At 46.8% G+C, this 16,889-nt stretch overlaps 2 protein-coding genes across 2 annotated transcripts in view; one reads left to right on the top strand and one right to left on the bottom strand.

Moving 5' to 3' along the window:
• Positions 1-18: 18 nt before the first annotated feature.
• Positions 19-6,796, top strand: mrpl13 (mitochondrial ribosomal protein L13). The gene is made up of 7 exons (XM_067238302.1): positions 19-108; positions 333-456; positions 857-950; positions 1,340-1,400; positions 1,996-2,082; positions 2,433-2,554; positions 6,577-6,796. The coding sequence occupies exons 1-7, from the start codon at positions 82-84 to the stop codon at positions 6,599-6,601; spliced, it is 540 nt and encodes a 179-aa protein (XP_067094403.1). The 5' UTR covers positions 19-81; the 3' UTR covers positions 6,602-6,796.
• A 456-nt stretch (positions 6,797-7,252) lies between these two features.
• col14a1a (collagen, type XIV, alpha 1a) overlaps positions 7,253-16,889 on the bottom strand; it is a 66,175-nt gene continuing 56,538 nt past the window's right edge. Inside the window, exons 42-47 of the mRNA XM_067237519.1 lie at positions 16,383-16,418; positions 15,800-15,866; positions 15,426-15,614; positions 11,352-11,429; positions 10,408-10,563; positions 7,253-8,533 (exon numbers count right to left, since the gene is read on the bottom strand). Of these exons, the coding sequence (XP_067093620.1) occupies positions 8,214-8,533; positions 10,408-10,563; positions 11,352-11,429; positions 15,426-15,614; positions 15,800-15,866; positions 16,383-16,418 (846 nt within the window). The 3' untranslated portion in view covers positions 7,253-8,213. The remainder of the gene's footprint in view (positions 8,534-10,407; positions 10,564-11,351; positions 11,430-15,425; positions 15,615-15,799; positions 15,867-16,382; positions 16,419-16,889) is intronic.

Raw genomic sequence — 16,889 nt, 5'->3', positions numbered from 1 at the left:
TCGACTCCATTCAAACATTGCACTGACTGACACGCTGGGGGTCAAATTGTGAGGATGTGCCCGGTGGAACTATAACCAGAAATGTCGAGTTTTACCAAATCTGCCCAGGTAATACTGTATTCATTATGTGAAACCGTTTAGGAGTTTATATGTCGCTGTTTCATTTTCTAGCTAAATTAGTTGAGCATAGGATTATGTTGTCTGAGTGATATGGTCTTTGTAATTGTAGACTACTACAGTGTAGAGGAGGCTTAGCACCTTTAAGATGATTGAATATGATTGCGTTGTGAGTGATTTGTGCTGTGTATGATTGGTTTTACACCTTTACTCAGCAATGGGCCACTTTTGCACGGTCGTGGTACCTGATCGACGCCAGGATGCAGCCTCCGGGGAAGATTGCAACCATGTGTGCAATCAGGCTGAAGGGCAAACACAAGCCGATTTACCACGCACTAAGTGAGTCCCAAATTGCCATTAATATTATAATTATCTAAAACAACTGCATACGTTTAGTAATGGATAAACAGTGTCCTTCACAAGCATTATGGAGCCAGGTCCCGTTTGTAATGGAACTATAAAAATGACCACATGGTGGTGATAAAAGATCACAAGCACTATCAGCATTAGAGCTTGTCTGTCCTCTTATTTGATATCATACTGTTGTTAAAAGCTATCCAAAAATAATTGGTCTTTATTTGTGTTTTATCTCTGTATTGCATATTTATTCCAGCCCGTTTTAAAGCATGTCTTCTACCTACCTGTCATTTGGCTTTTGGATAGACTGGAAAGGGACTTGGAGGATACAAGGTGTATACTTTGTAAGCCTTTCTCTCAACTGTGTGTGTTTCTTCTCCAGGTGACTGTGGGGACCATGTGGTAGTTATGAACACTAGACATATAGCCTTCTCTGGGAACAAGTGGGAACAGAAAGTCTACTCCACTCACTCTGGGTAATGTTTACTGTGTTGTTTTCTTATCTGAACATAGACTACGTGTTGTGGCCCAGTTCAATATTCCTTTGTCTAGCAGCTGTAAGTATGCTGCTTGTCGACTTTGTTTTTACCCTGATTTGCCACCTAATGCACTTCATCTAAGGTCCTCTTGAAAACATGTTTGACTTCCTCCTGAAACTGTAATCTGTTATTCCACAGAACTGCTACATAGAAACTGAGGGAATTACCCTGTTATTTCAAATCTCTGTCAAACCTGTGAATTAGTGTATATACGATGACAGGGCAATTAAATTGACTTACAGTTTATAAGGTGTAGCCACAATACATTTGTCTGGATTAGTGTTTTATGTGATTCAAGCGGTTGTGTTCTCCTCTGCCCCTCAAAGGTATCCTGGTGGATTCAAACAAGTCACAGCCACCCAGCTCCATTTGAAAGATCCCAAAGCGGTATGTAGATCTAATTGTGCCTGCAGGATCTCAGCAAAGCTATACACCTTTACTTGCCATACTATACAGCCCAGAGCATGGCCCTTGTTTCCCAACCCTATCTTTGGGTTGGCACATTAGCCTCCATTAATGAGATGGATGCCCATCCCCTGGCTGAGTTATTCCAGCAGGGTAGGAATCTATCAGGGGTAATTGTGGGTAATGATCACATTCGGGGTGAGCCCCCTCCCTGCATTTGACCACACACAGACGCTCACCCCTTGGTATCATGGTGAGTGATTATTTCCCCAGACAGCACTCATCCATCATCAAGGCAGCAGGTCAGAAATTATAGGCAAAGCCTTGATTAAGCCATCAGGGGTGGTGTTTATTATATACATATGAAGGATTAAAACTGGGGAAAGATGCCAAGAAATGTCCCAGGAGTGAATGAGACATTTGCACATTTTGGCGATTTTCTTATCTAGCATTCTTGCATTGAATTGCAGTCGTGTGGAGAATTTTCATTGTTCTTATTTGTTTTGTTGCAGAGGCCAGAATAAGTTGGTCTTTTCTAAAATGTGGGAAGAGTAATCACTCTTTGGGTCTTTTCCAGATAGTAAAGCTGGCTGTCTATGGAATGCTCCCTAAAAACTTGGCCAGACGAACCATGATGCAGCGACTGCACCTCTTCTCAGAAGATGTAAGCCTCCGTAACTTATCCTACCCCTACCTGGTTTAACTCCACCCATGATCCTTTTTACCCCACCTGGCCTCCCCTGCTCTTCCCTCCCCTTCTCTAACCTCTCCCCTGCTCCCCCTCTAACCCCATCCTTAAATCCTCCTCTAATCCCTCCCCTGCCCCTCACTAACCCCTCCCTGTTCATCTTCTAACCCTTCCCATGCTCCTTCTCTCCCCTGTCCTTACCTCTAAGCTCTCCTCTGCCCCCTCCCCTGCTCTAACCCCTCTCCTCCTCTAACCCCTCCCCTGCTCCTCCACTAACCACTCCTCTCCCACCCTATTCAACCTCCAACCTCTCCCCTCCCCTGTAGGAGCTCCCAGAGGACATCCTGGCCAACCTGACAGAGGAGCTCCCTCAGCCCAGAGAGATCCCACGCAAACTCAACGAGTACAGCCAGGAGGAGATTGACGCCTTCCCCAGGCTCTGGACACCGTACGTAGCCTCCAACACACACACACACCTTCTCATACACACACACACACACGCTCTCAGACACGCTTTGCTCTCACACACGCATGCGTAATCACACACACAGGCTCATTCGCTGACATGCAGAACACATAGACTTGTGAAAACACAGGCGTTGGTCACTAACTTTTCTAGCCGGAAAAACAATTTCCTCCAAAAACAACTGGACTGCATTGGCAACATTTAGGACCCTCCTCCTGGTTGAAGAATTGATGTTTCATCCAGGGATGTGACAAATCTGGGATTTCATCTAGCTAACTTAGCTTGCTTAATATGCAGTGAATGTTAACTGGCTGGCCATTGCCCACCAATTCAGCAAGGGCCTAAACAATGGAAAGAGTTTCCCGGGAGAAATAAATTATATGTCAAATCAGACACCAGGAACCAAATGTAATTCTAAAGTAGCTGTCGCTCGATGTCCGTAGGCGAGTTGTTGATGTACTGATAGCAGCAAGGAGTTCATTAGAGCTGGCTTGTCAGTCTCTGAAACGCTTTAGTCGTGGCAAGCTAGCTGGCTTCACGTCTAATCTGTTTCTTGGCATGAGTAACAGTTATTAAAATCCCATTCATCAAGATTATCCTAGCATATCCTCAGTTAAGGTGCTCGGCACCCTGCCCTTTAATGCCCCTTCCTGCAGCCTTGTCACCCCGCTAATGACTTCATCGCTTTGTCTATGGAGGGTCATTTATAATTTGTGAAATGAAATTTTAAAAATCCTCTTATCCTTTAGCAATCTGAGGTAGTGAATTAGCTGGAGTAATGTGCAGAAATAGAGCTAGTCAGAATGCTAAATATATGAAAGGATGTCTATCTTGAAAACTACTCAATGCTTGGGTAGTGGTGGCTGGAAAACACAATTCCAGTGGTGGCTGGAAATACAATTCGAGAGCCAAAGTGTTTTGATATCGGTTGTGATACAGCAAATATATTAGAAATTGTTCTTTGGTCCGACCAAACCATATAGGCACACATTGTACTACTTTGTTGTTTATACTATACTCCTTTTAATGCGTCTGGTTCAGAACACCCCTCTCCCCCGCCCACCCCCCCACCCCCCCCCTTCCCTGATGGGAAGCTGCTCCAGCTTATGCTGTTTATCTTATTGGAACTGCCCGCCCTCAAAATTGATGTGAGAAATTGGCAAAAGGCTGATGATTTTAGTATCAGAAAAGCTCACACAAAGCTGTTGAAGACCAATCGTTCTGCATTTTAGTTAGTTAGTTTGAGGAAACAGTGGAGAAAATCAGTGGAGATATCAACTTTTGGGGGAACAATTACATTTTCTCATCAAAAGTTGTGCTGTCTACATTAAACTTAAAAACACTAAATTATGTGTCTATAATCAGCACAAGTGCCTTCACGGCATACTATTAATATTGAAATTACTTGCATATGTTTCCAGTGATATATCAAGGGGAACAAATCCTATTTTTCTAAGGATTGTGTATGTGTGTGTGTCTGTCCATCCTCCTTGGGATTTTTGCCCATGTGAATAAAGAGGGAATGTTTGGTCAGGTCCAGACGTCTTACCTCCCCCTCCGAGAACCAGACAAAGTTGTATCGGAAGCGATTGTGACGACGGCAGAACAGAAACCCAATCCCGTGGAGTGGTTGCAGACATGTGGGTGTAAATTATGTGTGTGCCGACGGGAGCACAGACGATACCGCAGTCTCGTTGAACCTTTTGATGACACTTTAAACTGTATAACAGAGCTAGTTAACATTTATGGGAACTACATGTTCGATGTGGGCCCTAAGTCCTTCGCATGCACACACACACTGTCTCCAGCTGATGCCTTCTCTCAGTGGGTTTGCTGTAAGCAACCTTAAACCAAGAACAGAAGAAATGGTGTCCTGGATCCATTTACGGCATCATTGAAGGACGAGCATATCAAGCCCCGGGCATGAACATGGCATTTTACATCATAAAATGTTCAAGCCCAGGTAGGCATGTATGTGTGGTTCGTTAATATGCATTATGTTCAGGTGCCACTTTATAGTCATTTGGAGAAAAAGCAACTCATTTACAACATTTTGCAAAATTGGAGACTGTAACAAGGAAAGGGCGAATTATTGGCCACAATAAATGTCAGTGTATTGATCCAGTATTGACAGAAATGCAAGTGCTCGGTAAAATAACAATCTCACCCTTTCTTAACGGAATGCATTGGCTGTCATTGACTCAAGTGCCCCGTGACTGCAGAAGTATAGGCACAAGCACATCGTCTCGTTCTGCCAGAGTAACTGCGTAGTTAAAAATAGAAAACAGAAGTCGTACTAGGAATGAATCAGCATGAATGTCTGCATTAACTTGGTTTAGAGAAGCTACTGTTTCCTGCTAGACCAGAAGGCAGATCAGTGCATGAGCCCTAGCAGTATAATGTACTGAAGGGCTGCCATTACGTCTCTGGAGAGTCGGTGTGTGGCAGGGAGGGCATCGTGCCCAGGCCAGACGTGGCACTGCCAGCCTCCATCACTGTGAGGGATGGCCAGTCCTGCCCTGTCTGTACACAGCGCCCATGCCAAGTGTCTCCACAGCCTATTGCCCCGACCCCCGCCCCTTTCGTCCCCTACAACCTTCAGCGGAAGCTAAGAAATCAAGCCAGTCACTGGTACTGTAAAGCAGTCAAAGCTTCTTAAAAATTCCCCTTTTCTGATAAAAAGTCAAGAGATTTGCTGTGTTATCTTTGCCTTACAAACCCAACTTATTTTTAACTTGACCTGTCGCTGAGGTGATATTGAGGGGGGGGAATCATTTTCTCCAGATGTCCTTTGTGGAGTACAGATTAAAGAGCTAGGCTGTTGGCATGGCGACAGTGGTGGCAAGGGGGTGAGGAGCTTGCTGCGATGTCAGGGGGTGATCGATGTGTTGTAGGAAGAGGCGGTGGAAATGGGTCATCCTTCGAATCAGTCTGCTGCTCACCTCCTCCCGCCTGCCTCCGTCAGGGGGCTGCACTGGCCAGCAGGGGACAGGTGGGGGCGATGGAGGGCCACCTAAAACTGGTAAAAGACAGTAGTCACCGACTGAAGGTGGCAGGGGTGCAGAAGTCCTTGACTCCTTTTGTCCTTTATCCTTGCCTTAGTTAAAAAATATTTTGGAGAAGGAAGTTCTAGGAAGAAAAACAGGATTTCTGTCCAATGCATATAGAGGAAAACAAAAGGAACCACTGTCCCAGTCAAATTGGCTGTTGAAAATATATGAAATCTTCACCTATTAGTGAAAAGAAAAATCTGAGGGGGAGACGAAATGGACATATCTCTCGCCATTTTGTATTCAGGCATAGTAATAGGCCTAATGTGAACACTTCATATGCTATGACAGCCACAGCTTAACTGGACCTTTTACGTTTGCCCTAACGTTAGGCAGGCAGGAATAAGCTCCAGAGGATCTAGAAAAGTTTCCAAGTTTCAATTTGATTTAATTGTCTCTGCCTTAGCTGTGTTTTAAGCCTTCTCAACCCAAGGGACTTTTCAAATATAAAAATGTTGTGCCGTCGGAGTTAATTACTGCTCCACGCCCTGCTGGAACAACCCTTTGAGTCATTTTCTCCTCTTTTTTTCCCTTTCTTTTCATTATCTCCAAACCTCGATTCTCTGCTTCAAGATGCCTTGTTGAGTCACCCCCCCCCCTCTTTCCTTTCAATCAGGGATCAGTATATTGTCCTGTCAGAAGGTTTCTATGATGATAAACGAGGTGTTTTCATTGTTTACTGGCCTAATCTTCAGAAACAATCAGTTGGTGTGTTTATGTCCGAGCTCTCAGGAGAGGTGGTGTGGTATTCAAGGGCAAGCTAACCCCAGCCCCTATTACCAAGCTAGTTAACATTCACGGGGGAACTACACACTGGGTGTTCGATATGGGGCCCGCTCCTTATTACTTACACTCACACACATACATACATATGCTTATGGAATACTATAAAGCAGTTCTACTTAAATCGTTGTCACGTGTTTACTATGTGTCTGTTTTCTGTTGTCTCCTTAGGCCTAAAGACTACAGGATGAAGTGATGTCATCTTATCACAGACCTCTGGTTCATGTAGTTCGCGCTGTAGCTCTGGCATCATTGCCCTACAGTACCATTATTTTGATATTACACAAAGTCGACATGTACGCTAGCAAATATACAAGTGAAGCAATGTTTTGATTTACATTTTGTTGTGTTGTGTCGATTCCATACCAATGAAACCCACCCGTTTATTGCCTATTGTTTAGTTTTCTCTTTTTTTTTTTTTGAATAAATGATAACATGTCAAAAAGAATTCTGTGGTGAAATCCTGATCGTCTGAGACGCCCGGCAGCAGTGCACGCGTGCGGTTTGCCTGCCTCATTCTGACACGAGCCGAAGAATATTAAACAGAAAAGAGTCTTTGTCCCTTGCTGTTTGCCAAAGAGCATTTCTGCAGTCTTTTCAGAAGTCTGATCTTTGTCTTAATACAACCGCCATTCGACCTTAATTGATTTCAGATGCCTCTGTGGGACCTGTGTAATGCAAGCGTAGGCTTGTGAAGTCTGCAGGCCTGCAGTAAAACAATTGTGGAAATCTACCCTGACCATTTACTCACTGGGCCATCTCTCTTCAGGAAGATTTTGTCAAGTCATGCCCAACATAGCGTTGTAGTATAAAAACTGCTCTTACCATAGAAATACAGTGCAGCAAATAACTGTTGTATTACAGTTTTATTGGATATAAAAACAGATCATAAAAGTTGAAATAAATAAGTTCCTGGTTTCCCAGGATTGGCGGTGAGACATTCCACAGTCACCTGTACCCCATGCTGCGAGTTAGTCTCAGCAGGTGTTAGACCACAGGCCTAACGTTTTGACGACAACTCCATAGTGACCAGGCCACACGTTGCATAATCAACAACAACATATGGGAAGACGAAACACATTTGTCCAGTTCGTTCCACGACCTCCTCGAATCAACAGAAAGGATATTACTAGATGTTGTGATTCTGTATTCTTGAATGGACTCCTAGCTAAATATGACACCCTAACATTACATTTGTCTTGGATGAAAGACATCTGCTTTGACATATTGTACATTACATGGGTAGAAGACACGATTGAAAGTCATTTCACTTAAACGAAAGATACTTTACAAATAGTGTAAGTTGCCTTGACAAGAGAAGACAACTAACAAGGACCAAGGACAGTCAACAAGCATAGAGACTGAAATTATACCTACTGTTAAAAAAAGCCTGTACAAGTGATATCAAATCATGACCCCAAATAAAAAAATTATATTTGCTAGCTAATAACTAAACTACCAAATGGTACACAATCTAGTTACACTGTCAAACCTGGCTCAAAGGATGCATGCAACGTCACAAAAAGATCAGTCATTTAATGAACACATCCCCCCTCCCTTATACACTTACCCAGCACTATTTGCATAAATCAGGCACTTTCAGATTCCCCCTTTAGCAGTCCTAACATACAGAGGTCGAGAGAAACACTGGGCTGCATACAGCATCTAACCAGTTGGACTGGAACACCGAAATAGGGATGTTTCTCGACAACTGGACTACACCATACGTTCCAGACTGGGTGGGAAGTGGGTTTTGGTTCATCCTGTTGCAGATATAACAGGTGAGATTGAGGCGGGTGAGAGGGTTGTCAGTTTACTGGCTCCTCCCCCTCGGTCTCGTCTGGAACACTGCTCCGTCCAATCACATCCCGGGAGAACCGTCTCATCCCCGGCGACCTCAGCTCTGTGTCCTCAGAGTGGGAGGGGTTTGGGTTGAAGGGGCCTGAGTGGGCGGGGCCAGGGTGGCGGGGGCCGGGGTAGTTGGGCTGATAGTACTGAGGGGGGTAGCCTCTGTACCCTCTGTACGGATCCTGCGCCTCTTCCTCCCCGTCCTCCTCATCCTCCTCTTCCTCATTGTAAGCACCAGCAGGGTTATAGCCTTGGTAGGAGCCGTGAGGCAATTGTTGGACTAAGGGAACATTGGGATCAGTTTGGAATAGTGATAACTATAACTACCTAAACCACCACCACCACTGATTGACATGGGTAAATTAGTGGAGGGTAGATGGCTGGTTAGTGTGAGTTGGTTAGCCAGTGGGGAATAGAACCCACAGCAGGGTATAGCCAGGGGAGAATAGAAGGCACAGCAGGGTGTGTGTGTGTGTGTGTGTGTGTGTGTGTGTGTGTGTGTGTGTGTGTGTGTGTGTGTGTGTGTGTGTGTGTGTGTGTGTGTGGAAAGAGGGCCAAGCAACAGGGGAGAGTTAGTGGGATTCATGTCTGCCAGATTCACAAGGCAGCCACGGCGCACAGAGAAAGGGGGTCATGAGGGATGGGAAACACAGGCGCTGGGTCATCATGGCGTTGAAGGACTGGGGGTTAGGGAGGAGGCCAAGTACGCAAACATACACACAAGGAGCTACACCACAGAGCTGCTACCAGTTAGCATGACTGGTTTGGGAGAAGGGGAAGAAGGGGTATGTGCATGTGGTGGTGGCGGGAAGGTTGGAAGGAGTAGCTGGAGTGTGGAGAATGGTCCTCAGTAGTCATTCTCATATTCCTGCTGGCCTTTAGTCAGGGCCAGGGTGGAGGAGAAAGATTGGGGTTGATAGAAAGAAACAGAGAAAAACATTTCACGTTTATCAGTGCAAAAATAATTCAGACATTGCATTCAACATGCAACCCTAGGCCAGACAGAAAGAACTTTCGGTTACTATTTCAGAATGTAAGATTCTACTATTCAATACATGTCTGAAACTGAGTATAACAATCCGGTTTGGACAATATGTCCTTAGATTGTATTGACTCTTTATTTATTTTCTTAATTCAAGAAAATGCCAATAAAGATGTTCAGCACTTAAAATGGAGAGGCTTGTAAGTAATGCACACATTGCGCTCACTGGTATACACATACAGAGAGCACATAGTTTTCGCACATCGTTTTCGCAGTTTGTAGTTTATATTGTTCTACGTCTGAAAGATTGGATTGGAACGTGGTGTGGTGCAAGAGTCTTTGTGTTATATGTTGTGTGTTTTATTTAATTTTTATTAAGTGGGTTCTAGGTTTTTTACATTGATTCAAAAAATTCTAGAGAAGGCAGATCAGAATCTATCAGGTCTGGTGAGTTTTTTTAAACTGTGAGGATGCCTTGTCAAAAGTCTGTCAGACACATGGTCAGCCCTGTTAAAGCCCAATGGTGAAGAGTTCCCCATAAAGTTCTCACAAGAACACAAACTTCACCATTACCCTTAGATGGCTAGAACAGTGTACAGACATGCTGTATATACAATGACCACTTCAATCCTACTAGGACCATCTACGAATAGATGTTTTACTGGATGAAAAGTCAGGGCTGGGCCAGACAATTTGAATTATTTTAGAGAGTAAAAACATTAGAGCATCATTGTCCAGTCATTTTGTCTCTATGTGTAACAATTCAATTAGAATTAGTTTTCCTCTTCTTTTGCTGTGGAGAGAGATGTTACGAACGACCTGTTTCAGAACAGTAGCTCTACCTGTATCATCTTAGAGCTCAACCCTGAATTCTATTTTGTGCCACTACCTCTTATTCCATAATTGAAGCGGTGGATAATGATTATAGTGGACAGAGCGATTCGAGGGTTGACTGGGTTGCCAGGTTATTCCTTATATCATTCCAGATACTGTGTCCCTACTATATGTGTAAAGTGCCAGTCCCAGACAGAAGTCAACATGTCTATGGGAAATCTAATTTAAAAAAATATTCTATTTATTGTAGACATCCTTTTAGTAAGGGTAACTGGTGCCAGATGTCTGTTTAGTAGGCTGTCTGTAAAGACGTTTCAGTTAAATGTAGAATTCCTTACCTCCTACGTTGTAACCTAGACAGGCGTTCTGGTCGCAGTACCCTGCAGCTCCCGCAGGACCGGTGGAGCCAGGGGTGCCGGGTCGCCCGGAGGTTCCCTGGTTACCAGGCCGACCAGGAGGGCCCTGGCTGCCTGTCCTGCCCTCACCAGGGAGCCCTGTAGGGAGGAGACACAATCAAGCCAAACCCCCCATCTGCCGTCTGAAAGTGAGCGTTCCTAATGGTCGCTGTGTGCTTTCAACCGACCACTGAGGTTCTGTGCTCATCATTTAAATCTGTTTTCCCATGATTTACTGGTCTAGTTTCTACAGTACCATACACTCTCTTTCCACACCTCCCAGAATAGAGAACTAAAGAAATACAGAAATACAGAACTACAGTTGTGAGCTTTGTGTCCAAAGTGCAGTCATTCTAGTGGTCACCGAAAATATGAAACCAATCTTTTCAAAGTTTTCAATTGCCAGTAACTTGTGGATCGGCTGGAGTTATTATTTGTTCTACTGAAAGACTAAAACTCTTCCAGAAGCCACAATCCTACTGTTTTAGAAAAGTTGCTTAGTCATTAAGAAGTTCCAGACAGTTTTTGAGCATCGGGTATCGATTTAACAGCAATCTAAAACAATGTCTACTGTTGACTTTTTATCTGAGCTGCAAGAAGTAAAATCTATGCAAGTACTAGGTTTCTACTCAAAGTCTTGACAATGTGAAAGATTTAAGAACCACGCCCTAAATCAAATCACTTTTTTATTATTTGCTAAGATTAAAATTGATTTTTTGGTTTGTTATTAAGGTGAAATTCTAATGGGGATTCTTGAATGCAACAGCAATAATGGCAGCATAATTCAGTATACTGTTTATCCGGTCCCAAGGGCTATGTGTGTATGTTTGAGCCAGACAGATAGTCAGTCAACCAGACACTAGCTCAGTCTATGTGTAGGTCCTTACCTGGGGGTCCTGGGGGTCCTCGGGGGCCTTGCATTCCCACTCCTGGGGTCCCCTTCTCTCCCTTCTCTCCTGAAAGACCTAGATGCATGCATAAAACAAACAATTAGCTTTCACAACACCAAACCTGACGAAGCACAAACCAGATGGATGTGTAATCAGCTTGTTTTGTTTCCTCCTATTTCTATTATCTAGACCCATTCACAAATGATGGAACATCTCAGTTCATTTTTGAGTTCCAAGGGGCGTTATCAACGGGCGCAAACCAAAATGCCTCTGGATGTAATTGGACAGAACTGGACAGATACAACCAATCAGAGAAACAAGACGTCATCTTGGTTGTTTATGAAGGCGCTCCTCTGTACAGGCATTGTATTAAACCCCTCCATTTTCAGATTAAATGTTTTGATCGGCCCGACCAGATACTGGTCAGAGGGAAATCAGTTTGAATGGGAGGGTGGCCAGACCCTTCTGCCTGTCATGTCCCCGGCCTAGGACAGACTGGGTGTTAGTCCGTTTCTTCCAGGTCCAGTCATCCATTCCGCTTCTTCACTCCCTCCCGGTACTCACCTCACCTGCGGCTCATTCCCTCATCACCACCACAGCTCTTAAACCCCGGATTGTCACCCACTACTCGCCAGTTTGTTGAATCACCGACCCCCACGTCTGTACTGTCCAATGCTCCAGCGGTGTTTCAAGCTTTAGTCAACGATGTTCTCCGGGACATGCTCAACCGTTTTGTGTTCGTCTACCTCGACGACATACTGGTCTTCTCACGCACCCTCACCGAACACGTCCAGCATGTGCGTCAGGTTCTCCGACGCCTCTTGAAGAACCGGCTCTACGTCAAGCTTGAGAAATGCGAGTTCCACGTCACCTCTGTCTCCTTCCTGGGCCACATCATCGCCAAGGGGCGGATGGAGATGGACCCCGCCAAGGTGGCATCTGTGGCCGAGTGGCCAGCCCCCAACAACCGCAAGCAACTTCAGCGTTTTCTCGGATTCGCCAACTTTTATAGGAGGTTCATCTGGAACTACAGCCGTGTAGCTGCACCACTCACTTCCCTCACCTCCACGGCCGCTCAGTTCACCTGGACCCCGGAGGCAGAGGCCACTTTTCGGGAGCTGAAGTCCCGGTTCATCTCCGCTCCTATTCTAACCCAGCCGGACCCTGCTCTCCAATTCATTGTGGAGGTGGCTGCCTCTGACACGGGAGTGGGAGCGGTGCTCTCCCAGCGTTTACCGACCGACCAGAAGGTACATCCTTGTGCCTTTTTCTCACAAAGGCTGACACCTCCTGAGAGGAACTATGATGTGGGCAACAAGGAACTGCTTGCCGTGAAGTTGGAGGAGTGGCGCCACTGGCTAGAGGGGGCTGACCAGCCATTCATTGTCTGGACCAATCACAAGAACCTTGCCTCCCTCCAGACGGCCAAGCGCCTAAACTCGCGCCAGGCCCGGTGGGCCTTGTTCTTTGGAAGGTTCCACTTCCATCTGACCTACCGTCCCGGTTCCCGGAATACCAAGCCAGATGCCTTATCTCGCCTACATGGCCCCCATGAAGGAGAGGCTGCTACGGAACCTATACTGCCTCCCTCCTGTCTTGTAGCGGGGGTTACGTGGGAGATCGAGTCGGCAGTCACTCAAGCTCAAGTGCATCAACCCGACCCTGGCACTGGTCCACCCAACCGCCTTTTTGTTCCCGATGCAGTCCGGACCCCGGTCCTTCAATGGGCGCTCTCTACTCACCTTACCTGCCACCCAGGCATGTCCCGTACCTTGGCCTTTGCACGTCAACGATTCTGGTGGCCCACCATGACAGCGGACACACGCTCCTTTGTGTCAGCCTGCGCACGGAGCAAGACATCTACCCATCCTCCAGCGGGTCTCCTACGCCCTCTACCAGTTCCCGGCCGACCCTGGTCCCACATCGCCTTGGACTTTGTCACCGGTCTTCCACCCTCTGACGGAAGAACCACCATCCTCACGGTGGTAGACCGCTTCTCCAAGGCTGTTCACCTGGTTGCCCTACCCAAGTGTCCGTCATCCAAGGAGACTGCCGACCTTCTGGTTACCCATGTGTTCCGCCTCCATGGCCTCCCGGTGGACATTGTCCCCAGTTCACCTTCCGGTCTGGAAGGCCTTCTGCACAGCCATGGGAGCCAAGGTCAGCATGTCCTCTGGGTACCACCCCCAAACCAACGGCCAGACAGAGAGGGTGAACCAGGAAGTGGAGGCAGCTCTACGCTGCGTCAAGACTGCTAACCCATCTTCCTGGAGCTCACATCTCGCCTGGGTGGAATACGCCCACAATACGTTGCTCAATGCCTCCTCTGGCCTCTCCCCCTTCCACTGTTCTCTGGGCTATCAACCTCCACTATTCCCTGCCCAGGAGGAGGAAGTGGCAGTTCCCTCTGTCCAAGCACATATCCGCCGCTGCCGCCGAGTTTGGGAGCGCACCCGCTCCGAACTGCTCCATACGGCGGCTCGGTCCAAGAAGCAGGCTGATCGGCATCGCACCCCTGCTCCTACCTATACCCCGGGGCAGAGGGTATGGCTTTGGGCGAAGGACTTGCCCCTCAAGGTGAACTCTAGGAAGCTGGCACCGCGCTTTGTGGGACCTTTTGTGGTGGAGAGGCTGGTAAACCCCTGTGCTGTTCGTCTCCGACTTCCCGCCTCCCTCTGGGTGCACCCGGTGTTCCATACCTCCCAGGTCAAGCCTGTGTCCTCTAGTCCCTTGTGCCCACAGGCTCCGGCCCTGCCTCCTCCTCGCATGATCGATGGCCATCCCTCGTATACGGTCCGGCAGCTGCTGGATGTACGCCGCCGGGGTCTTTCAATATCTTGTGGACTGGGAGGGCTATGGTCCCGAGGAGTGCTCGTGGGTCCCACGCTCTCGCATCCTGGACCCGCAGATGGTTCGAGCCTTCCATCGGGCCCACCCGGCTTCTCCCGGTCGGTCGCCTGGTGGCGCCCGTAGAGGGGGGGGGTGCTGTCATGTCCCCGGCCTAGGCCAGACCGGGTGTTAGTCCGTTTCTTCCAGGTCCAGTCATCCATTCCGCTTCTTCACTCCCTCCCGGTATTCACCTCACCTGCGGCTCATTCCCTCATCACCACCACAGCTCTTAAACCCCGGATTGTCACCCACTACTCGCCAGTTTGTTGAATCACCGACCCCCACGTCTGTATTCCTGGCTTTCCGTATTTTGGACCAGTCTATGCCTGTTTTTGTGCTGACCTTTTGTTCTTGTTCCACCACCAGATCACCTCCTCCAGTCCTACCGGTACCCCGCTCCACCATCCACCAGTTACCCTCAACCGTCCTCTCCATCCTTCTCTCAATAAAAGTCTGCACACGTCCTAAACCTTGTGTGTCGTGCGTTTGGGTCCTCAGTACAGCCGTGACACTTCCAGAGCAAATAAAACATGAACTGGCAGGTTGTGCACTAGTTTTTATGATGTCATTAAGTGGACTTCTCACAAAGTACTTTACAATAGTTTGAAATATTTTGATAAAAAATATGAAGCCATTTTCATCAACTCTGTACACACACAAGACATACATTTCTACTCTGTTTTCAGAGTGTCAAACGTTCTGAACCAGAGATGTATAAACCTTAAACTATATCATACATACACAGGCACACAGACACACGCACACACACAGACAGGATGAAAACCCGTCTCAGTACTGTGTACTCTTTACACACACACACACACACATCCAAACCCTGCCCGGCTGAGTCAGACTGGCTGTGGTTGTGGTTTGGGTTTGACACCCACCTGACATGTTGTTTGTGTGTTTAGGTGGTGATGTGTGGACCATCAGACTGTTCTAGACACAAGCTCTCTCGGCCTGGGCCCTCTGTACTGCCTACCACAATCAGACTTATTATGGCTCTTAAAAAGTATTAAAGTTAATACTGTTTAAAGTGTATTAGGGATTTCTGTGGAGGTTTTCAGTTTTTGTGTTTCTTTTGAGTAAAATTGGCACTGGCACATGCATGGCTCATAGTACAGTATGGTTAGAGACTTCAAACAGACACACACACACACACAGTACCCTCTAAATCCATACCTCGCTCCCCTGCCCGGCCGTTCTGTCCGTTACTTCCGGGGAAGCCCGGTCTGCCTGCAGGGCCCTGCTCTCCCTGGGGTCCTGGTAAGCCTCTCCGGCCCGGCTCACCTGGCGGACCCACCACCGTCCGCACCGACACTGCCTGGCTGGGGATCTGGTTCAGGACAGAGTTGTACCGCGACAGGTGGCCTGGAGGATGGAGAGCAGTTACTGTACATCCACTCTGTTACGTTACGGTGTATTGTGCTGCGAGCCTGCAACCTTAATAAACATGAAATGACAATGATATTGTCCCAAAAAAAAATTAACAAATTTTTTACAATGTTTTGATGTGGAGTTTTAAGCATTCATCCACACACAAGTGGAGAACTCACTCTGAATCAGCTGCTCACACACTTGGCGGGCGATGGAGCGGACAGCAGCTTGTGACTGCATGTCACCCTTCAAAACAAACATCACAGAATTACACCGCTGTTCCACTTGAGTGGTCTCTCACAGGCACACGCACACCATTTGTCTGTCACACTCACAAGCCTGCGTAGGCGTTTAATAGCGATCCTCAACCTTTAGCACCCTCGCAGTGAGCATACCCCACAGCAGCCAGCAATCAAACAGTCGAACAGCGGTCAAGTTAAGAGGTTCTGTCAAAGGAATTTAACATCTACCACCATGTAAAAGCTGGGAAAATCACACAGTGTACCTGAATGGCTGGGTTAATTTACTAGCTTTCGAGGAGGCTGCATTAACAGCTATAAAGCACAGCGAGGGGCTGTGAGAGGAGCTTGGCGGTGTATGAACAGACTGCTGGCTGCTGATTCATCTAGTCTGCGACAGTTTGTTATCTTTCGAGAAAACTTTTTTACCCGAAACTACGATGAGACGCTGGTTGAAGTTTTGAGTTTTGTTACACTCAGCTGGAATATTTACTCCGTTTGGAAAAATGGTCGGAAAACTTACTCGTTCTCCCTTATCTCCTTTGGTACCAGCAGTGCCCTGAAACGAGAATAAACACAGGGTTTGGATAGGGTGAGAGAAGGATTCACGGTCCTCCTTTTGTATAATTCAAAAGTGCTAGTTTCTCTGAATCAACAGCTGTAAGATAAGAGCACAAGTGTTTCGGAAATGTCGTCAGTGCCTTCAGAGACACACAGAGACTGTTGTGAGTTTATGACCTGCTGGATCGAGCTCTGTCCAATATTGCCAAGCACATAAAGTAAAATGGACGCATATCTGAGCAAATACTATGGGAAAGCAGGAAAGAGTCTCCAAATAAATACTGTGGCCGTTTTGCTATGCTGATATCATAAAAACAGTTGGACCTAACCACAGGGCTTTCAGAGGGGAAACATGGACTCATGGATCGCTGTCTTTGACCAAACATTTGTGTGTGTGTGTGTGTGTGTGTATTGAGCATGTGTTCTATATGATGTGCCAGGACTGGACACAGATAGGAGGAGAGGGGTC

This window comes from Osmerus mordax, chromosome 6, assembly GCF_038355195.1.
Source record: "Osmerus mordax isolate fOsmMor3 chromosome 6, fOsmMor3.pri, whole genome shotgun sequence".
Classification (NCBI taxonomy): Eukaryota; Metazoa; Chordata; class Actinopteri; order Osmeriformes; family Osmeridae; genus Osmerus; species Osmerus mordax.
Note: the sequence above shows the minus strand (reverse complement) of the source record. Positions and strands in the feature narration are given on the sequence as shown.

Excerpts from the sequence above, each read along its gene's own strand:
- mrpl13 (XM_067238302.1), top strand. The coding sequence starts at position 82 with ATGTCGAGTTTTACCAAATCTGCCCAG. Across the intron at positions 2,083-2,432 it reads TGCACCTCTTCTCAGAAGAT|GAGCTCCCAGAGGACATCCT; the intron begins GTAAGCCTCCGT and ends CCTCCCCTGTAG. Across the intron at positions 2,555-6,576 it reads TTCCCCAGGCTCTGGACACC|GCCTAAAGACTACAGGATGA; the intron begins GTACGTAGCCTC and ends TTGTCTCCTTAG.